The sequence below is a fragment of the Pan troglodytes genome, chromosome 4 (assembly GCF_028858775.2).
Source record: "Pan troglodytes isolate AG18354 chromosome 4, NHGRI_mPanTro3-v2.0_pri, whole genome shotgun sequence".
NCBI classification, from domain to species: domain Eukaryota; kingdom Metazoa; phylum Chordata; class Mammalia; order Primates; family Hominidae; genus Pan; species Pan troglodytes.
In genome coordinates, this window is record NC_072402.2 from 44,322,936 (window position 1) to 44,330,226 (window position 7,291).

General features: G+C 44.1%; 1 protein-coding gene across 1 annotated transcript; it reads right to left on the minus strand.

Moving 5' to 3' along the window:
- Positions 1 to 3,099: 3,099 nt before the first annotated feature.
- Positions 3,100 to 5,628, minus strand: CARTPT (CART prepropeptide). Its single transcript, XM_063810374.1, has 4 exons — positions 5,496 to 5,628; positions 4,692 to 5,187; positions 4,181 to 4,264; positions 3,100 to 3,637 (listed from the first exon to the last, which is right to left on the minus strand). Exons 2-4 carry the CDS (start codon positions 4,848 to 4,850, stop codon positions 3,530 to 3,532), a joined length of 351 nt encoding a protein of 116 aa, XP_063666444.1. The 5' UTR covers positions 4,851 to 5,187; positions 5,496 to 5,628; the 3' UTR covers positions 3,100 to 3,529.
- Between the last annotated feature and the right edge of the window lie 1,663 nt (positions 5,629 to 7,291).

A 7,291-nucleotide genomic window follows, 5' to 3' on the forward strand; every position in this document is an offset into this window, starting at 1 on the left:
TTGAAGAAATTGACTCAGTAATCAAAGTCTTCCGCCCACAAAAGAATTTAACCAAACAGTCACAGATAATCTCTCTTTACAAACTGTTTCAAAAGACAAGGAAAGGGAAGGGGAAAACAAACTTCCTAATTCATTTTTTGAAGCTATTACAGTCTAACACTGAAACTAAGCAATGACAGTATAAGAAAAGAAAATTACAAATCAATTTTTCTTAGAAGCATAGATTTAAAAGTTCTAGTAGGTATACCAACAAATAGAAGCCAATAATGTGTTATAAAATTTGTCATAACTAAGCGGAGTTTATCCCATGCAAGGAAAAATGTCATTATAAAATCTATCAGTAAAATGTACCACTATCAAGCAGACAAGGTGAATGACCAGGCAGCACATATAGCCTGTCTACAACATCATTTAAGGGGGCGGGGGGACTCATGATGGGGACAAGAGCAAGAGCAGGTGTGTGACTTTCCACTGCCTCTTGCATGCTGAGCAATGTCCAGGATATAGGATTAGATGTTAACCTCTGAGAAGGGAACCTGGCCCTTGGGTTATGGGATGTATGAGCCACTCACCCCATGGGATCAGCAGCTATGACTGTATGACAGGGCAGAACCTTGGACTCCAGCTCTGATCTTCTACCCCAATACTCACCAAGACTGATCACTCCAGTATTGATAAAATGGGAAGGCAAAGTTACTTTTAACAAGCCATCGAAAATTAAGTGCTGCTATCATTAGTGCAGAACATGTTAGCACCATTAACTGAAAATCTGGGCCCCCAGACAAAATTTTTGGAAAAAAAAAAAAAAGCCTCTTCATACAGAGCCCACAGATTCCCCATTACCAATTTCCTATAGCCACTTGTTCATATCCCTTAGTCTTATCAAACAAGAGAGGAGGGATGACAGAATAAAGGCAAGGGTGAGGGGAACAAGCTAAAAAGGTTTAGAGTCAAGTTTATATTCTTTTCTTTGAACTCCAGATTCCTCCAGCATCTCTTGCTTTTGGGGAAACACACCAGGCTAAAAGGGAAAGCAGTTCTGGCCAGGTGTGATGGCTCATACCTGTAATCTCAGTGCTTTGGAAGGCAGAGGCAGGATTGCCTGAGCCCAGGAGGTCAAGACCTAGCCTGGGCAATAAAGCAAGACCCCATCTCTCCAAAAATTAATTTTAAAAAATCAGCCAGGTGTGGTGGCGTGCATCTATAGTCCTAGCTGCTTGGGAGGCTGAGGTGGGAGGTTTCCTTAAGCCCAGGAATTTGAGTCTGCAGTGAGCCAGGATGGCACCACTGCACTCCAGCCTAGGCAACAGAGTGAGAACTTGTCTCTAAAAAAAATAATAAGGAGAGAAGGCAGTTCTGTGTGTTAGCCCTGACGGTCCTGCCTGTTCACTAAAGCAATTTCCTGATCTGACTTATTTAGGAATGATAGATAGGAATAGTTAAGGGGCTCAAGAATATTCTAACTGAAATGATTTCTGGAAAAGTAGCAGACTGTGAAACTATTAAATAACTACTTGCACTTATTAAAAATTAAAACATATCCCATTCTGCCTGGGCGACGTGGGTCGCGCCTGTAATTCCAGCACTTTGGGAGGCCAAGGTGGGCAGATCACTTAAGCCCAGGAGTTTGAGATCAGCCTGGACAACATGGCGAAGCTCCGTCTCTACTAAAAATACAAAAGTTAGCCAGGCATGGTGGTGCATGCTTGTGGTCCCAGCTACTTAGAAGCCTGAGGTGGGAGGATCACTTGAGCCTGGGAGATCGAAGCTGCAGTGAGCCGTAATTGTGCCACTGCACTTCAGCCTGGGTGACAGAGTGAGACCCTGTCTCAAAAAAAAAAAAAAAAAAAAAAAGAAACAAACAAAAATACCACATTCTAATCACATATAGGCTTGTGTAGGGGAATTCAAACGGAAGCACAGCCCCAAAAAATACACCTTGGCCCCCAGTGAGCAATTTTTATTAAGGAAAGATGTGCTTTCCGGGGAATTCAAAGCCCAGTCTGTTGATTGCCTAAGTGACATGGAGAAAAAGGACAAATCTTTGGAGTCAAAGGGATTACAGCTAAAATTATTATTTAGGATTATATGATGTAAGCAAATTCCATAATTCTCTTGCCCTCTGTTTTCTACTCTGAAAAATAGTAATAATATCTATCTTGCAAGATTAGGCATGCTAATAATAATAATCACACTGAAAATGGTAACTGTGTATAAGAATATTTTCTGTCAGAAAACTCCCTATGAATCGGTGGAGGGGCTTTATTTTTCAATTCTGCTATTATGCAAGTGCCTCTTGAGTTTGGATTATGAAGCTGTTAACATTTATTTCTCTCATGATGCTGCTACTTAGATGTTACTTAGTCTGGTTTAAACCCTTGGAAATGTGACCTCAAATAAGCACTCAGAAATATTTAAAAGCGACTTAACTTTACATTTAATATGTTTTAATTTCTTGAGTTGAATTCTCACCTTCTCCAATTTTTATTTGTTCCCCTCAAAACTATTTTCTGAAATGACTCTTTCTCCTGGAATAGAGAATTTTTTCCAAGAGTGTGAATTTACTTGTGGGAATGAATGGGTCTTATAACCTTGGAGTCTTTAGACAAATAACAACCCTAAACAGCCCATATCTTTAAATCAATGTATATTTTCTAATAAGGGAGTTGTCAAAACAAAATTTCTAATTTTTCAAATTGCTTTTAATGTGACTAAAACATGAAACTGTTTATATTTTATTGGTCTCACTGTTTAAAGTAAAGGGTCTGGCTAAAAGTTTTAATAAACAAAATTTTATAACCTCAACTCCAACCATCTCCATCTCACTCATCTCTCTCTCTTTCTCTCTCTCTCTCTCTCTCACACACACACACACACACACACATACACACACCACATCGCTGCAATCAAAGAAAAATAGAGTATACTAAAACTGGCTTGGCAAACTTCTAATTAACGATCAAAACTCCTTGGAGCTAAGGTGCCATTCTCCCAATAGGCTGCTATTTTTAAAATATTTTTCTTTGAAAACAACAGCATGATTAATCTCACCATTTCCACTTAAATTACTTATATTGAAAACAGCAGTGCACTATGGGCAATTATTAAAAACACTTTATTATGTATAATTTGTACATGCTTCAATTTGTGTCACTTAGGGTGATTTATTTTCCAGGTTGTAATGACATCTACCGAGATTAGCTAGATCTAATTTTCATTCTGCCATGCCACATACAAAAATACAATTTTCAAACAAAGCTTCCCTTCTTTACACAAAGGTACACAAGAGTTTGTCAGACAAATAAAATAAGAATACTTCACACACGTATCAACACCATACAAGGCATTATTCTTCACACAGTAACATCTAATGTGTTCTTTTATTTTTGAAACAGCAGGAAAAGAGCCCTTTCCCTTCAGAGGAAAATAAAAACTTTATCTGTTGCTTAAGCCAAACTCCAGGGAGGAAGGTGTGGTCCTCTGGGGAAAGTAGAGGGATGGGGATGTATGGAGGAGAATGGACGCTCCTTCATAAGCACTTCAGGAGGAAGGAATTGCAGGAGGTCCCTCGGGGACAGTCACACAGCTTCCCGATCCTTGCCCCTTTCCTCACTGCACACTGCTCACCGGCGTCACACTGAAACAACAAAATGTGTGGTCATCGAGTATGAACAAACCCAGGTTCCCAACAGGCAAGTCTCACAGTCAACGCAATTTCTGTCTCTTGAAAGGGGCAATTGGACCCCATCACCATCACAAGAGGTCTACGTACAATCAGATCTGAAACAGGGAGCCTTGTGCTTGTAACTTCAGTGAGAGTACATTTTTTAAAGAAACTTACATTATTAGTTTTATCCTAGTTTCTTCCACCTTTAAGTGGCGAGGGTTGGGGGGCGTGGGAAGGGGAGCATCACATTTCCTGGCTCCTTTTCTTGCCCGCTCAGAGGGGAAAAAATCAGACCTTTTTCCTGAGCAACAAACAATAGACTTACACTTTCTTACAACCCCTGTTCCTGCTTTCCCATTTCCTCACCCGGGAAGGAAGAAGGAGCCCACAGAATCCTGCAAGCCCATTACCTAAGTTATTTAGCCACATCCTGCAGAGAAGATTGTGTGTACGATTCAAGGCGGTGTACTTTCTCTTGGAAAAACACGGGAAGGGAGTGACCACAAACCTTACCATGGGAACTTGGCCATACTTCTTCTCATAGATGGGAATACGTTTACTCTTGAGCTTCTTCAAGACTTCTTGCAGCGCTTCGATCTGCAACACACCGCTTCGGAGCCTGAAGTTGCCGCCTTGGCTGCGAGCCCAGCCCAGGTGCGCACTTCCAGCCCTAGTTATAAGGAGCCCCGGACCCACACGCACTCTGCGGTGGGACTCCGCGGACACAGGGAATGGTCGAGGGGTGGAAACTTAGCGGACGCTGTCCCAGGTACTGACCGCGGGTCTCTGAGCCGCTGGGGCCCCTGTTGCTCAGAGGGGCCGGGATGAGGGATTCGCTCAACAGACTGCCAGGAGCCCGTGAGCTCGAGACGCTCTTCGGATGGCAGTGGGTGCCTGGGCGTTGCGCTCAGCTCCCCGCGCCCTGACTCTGGGAATAGGAGTGGGGGTGGGGGGAGGAGGGAGGCGTGCAAGAGAAGAGACAAGGCGACAGCTCAAGGGGGTCGAGAGCGAGGGGAATACCGACCAGCTCCTTCTCGTGGGAGGCATCATCCACGGCAGAGTAGATGTCCAGGGCTCGGGGCTGGAGCTCGGCGTCCTCCTGGGCACGGGTACCCAACAGAGGTAGCATCAGCAGCAGGGCGGCGCCCAGGAGGGGCAGCAGCCTCACGCGGGAGCTCTCCATGGTTCTGAAACTCGTCGTTGCTGGGGCACCACGCGCTCCCACCTTTTATAGTGAGCCCGAGCCCCCGTGCAGGAAAGAGGGAGGAGGTGAAGAAGGAAGGGGGTGTGGAGGAGGGCCCGGGTCAACCGTCTGTAGGCAGCGCTCCGCCGGCGCTTGACGTCAATGCCCGCCGAGCTCCAGGCGCCTGGGAACGAGGCTCTGCACACAGATGGGCTAGAGCGCAGAGAACAGGACCCTGCGCCCCCAAAGCCTGTCAGTCTCACGGCAAGGGATGCTCCCCGAGGGGCCTGAGCTGAAGCCGAGGGGCTAGAGGTGAGGGACGGGAAGCGGGAGGGGCCTAGGAAATGGAAAATGCCTTCGGGTCAATGCACAGGCAGGAGAGTCGTTTCCCATCACCTAGCAGTGGTGGCAGCTGCAACATCCACCTCGCCAGCCCTGCCTTGCCTCGCACCCCAACCCCAAGTGTGGCGGTGAGAAGGGGGTGTTGCCTCCAGACAGCCACCTTTGCTGAGCACCTTACTCTCTGGGGTAGGGGAAGCAAACATACTATACAAAAGAAAGAGAAATAGTGGCCCTCCACGTGATGGGTTCTATGATGGAATCTGTGTGACAATAGTTAAAAGAAGAGAGGGAAAACAGACAAACCCGGATTCAGCAGTGGTGTTGGAAGTGCAGAGAGCCAGGCTCTTGTTCCCATCCTGGCTACACCACGTAAAAGTTGTATGACTTTGAACAAAATGAAGAACCTCTCCAAGCCTCAGCTTTCTCTTTTGTAGATCTAGGATTAAAAAGATATACCTCACAAAGTCATCAGTAGGATGAAATGAGAGATTAAGTATGTCAAACTCCTGGTTCTTAGCTAAGCTTCCCTGTCCCTCCTTTTTGAACTTTGAGGCTGCCCAGGCAAATTTAACCATCCCCAGAACCTCCCCCCACCCACCACCAACCCCTGGTATCCAAGAAGCCTGTCTAGAAAGAGAGTAAAAGAGTGAAAAGAAAGACAGCTCCATGATTATGAAAATATCTCCAGAGATCAGAAGTCAATGGTGAACCAGCTCCCCAACAACTTGGGAGAACAATGTGGCTTTTTTAAAAGTTGAGATCCTTACAGCCTGAATGCACATGAAAATTCCTGTAGGAAAAGCAATGCTTTCCCACTTAGACCTGCTTGCTCATCTGGCTTCCTTCACCACACCATCTTTCCCTCAACTGTTCCTAAATTCATCCACTCTTCTCCATCCCCATTACTACAACCCAGTCCTAGACAGCTGCCCCAGTCAACTTAATGTCTACCACTTAATCCCCACCCTATCTTCTCTTGCCTTCCTCTACTCCATAGTTCACCACCAACCGGAGTATTTTTCCCCTTAAAATACACTAATGACTGCTAATCTTACTAAGCACTGAATCTAAATTCCTCATCCTGACTTGCAAAGCATTATATGATCTTCACCCCTCTCCACCTCATGTTCTACCACTCTGCCCCAGACTCCTCCACTCCAACCTCACATGGCCTTCTTTCTGGTCCTCTAGCAGGCCAATCTCATTCATACTTTGATGTCTTTGCACTTACCCCTCCTTGAAAGGTCTTCCTGTATTTCCAAAAGGCTCACTACTTCTGTTATTTAAATCTCAGTGTAAATGTCTATGACTACTCAATCCAAACCATCTATCAATACTTTTCTCCCACAAATTTATTGCGTAGCAGATCATGTGGGTCATTAAGATAGTTTAATACACAATATATGCCTGGTTACTTCAACTATCAAGTATTTAATTGGTACTCAAATACTCACTGGGAAGCAATTCAAGAAGTGATATCTCTTCGAATGAATAGCACACATATTAACAGCATCAAAATATTTTGCTGTGGGGTAAACCCAACTTGAAAATGTATCTAACACCTCCCTCAGCTCTGCCTTCCACACATACCTTTTGATTCTGCACAAGAAAACTTCAGTGGCAGCACGTTTTACTGTTAAAACCTTACAGAGATATATTGACACTCACTGCAAAAACCATCTCCAGTGATCTTTAAACTATTCTAAGCTTCAGAAGAAAAATAATCTCAAATAAGATTTTAGCCTATTCTTCCTGAAGGATGTAGATATTGTCAATGCAATACTTTCTCTCCAATTTTGTTCTACCCAGACACAAGTAATAACTTTCCCTTTGTGCTACTTCTATTGGAAAAAAATCCAAAGTTTAAATCTTGCTGAACTTGAGTTGGTGCTATCATTTTCTTATAAGGAGGGCACATTTAGTTAAGGGGTTAGGGAAAGGACTCTTGGAAAATCCTGTGAAACAAGTCAGGGGCATCTTTGTCACTTACATACCACAGGCTTTTTTTCATCTTGAACAGAATGACTTTTAAACTGTCTTTAGCTAGCATGGTATAGTAAATTCCAGGCTATCTTCTTCCCAAAGACAACTTTTATGTA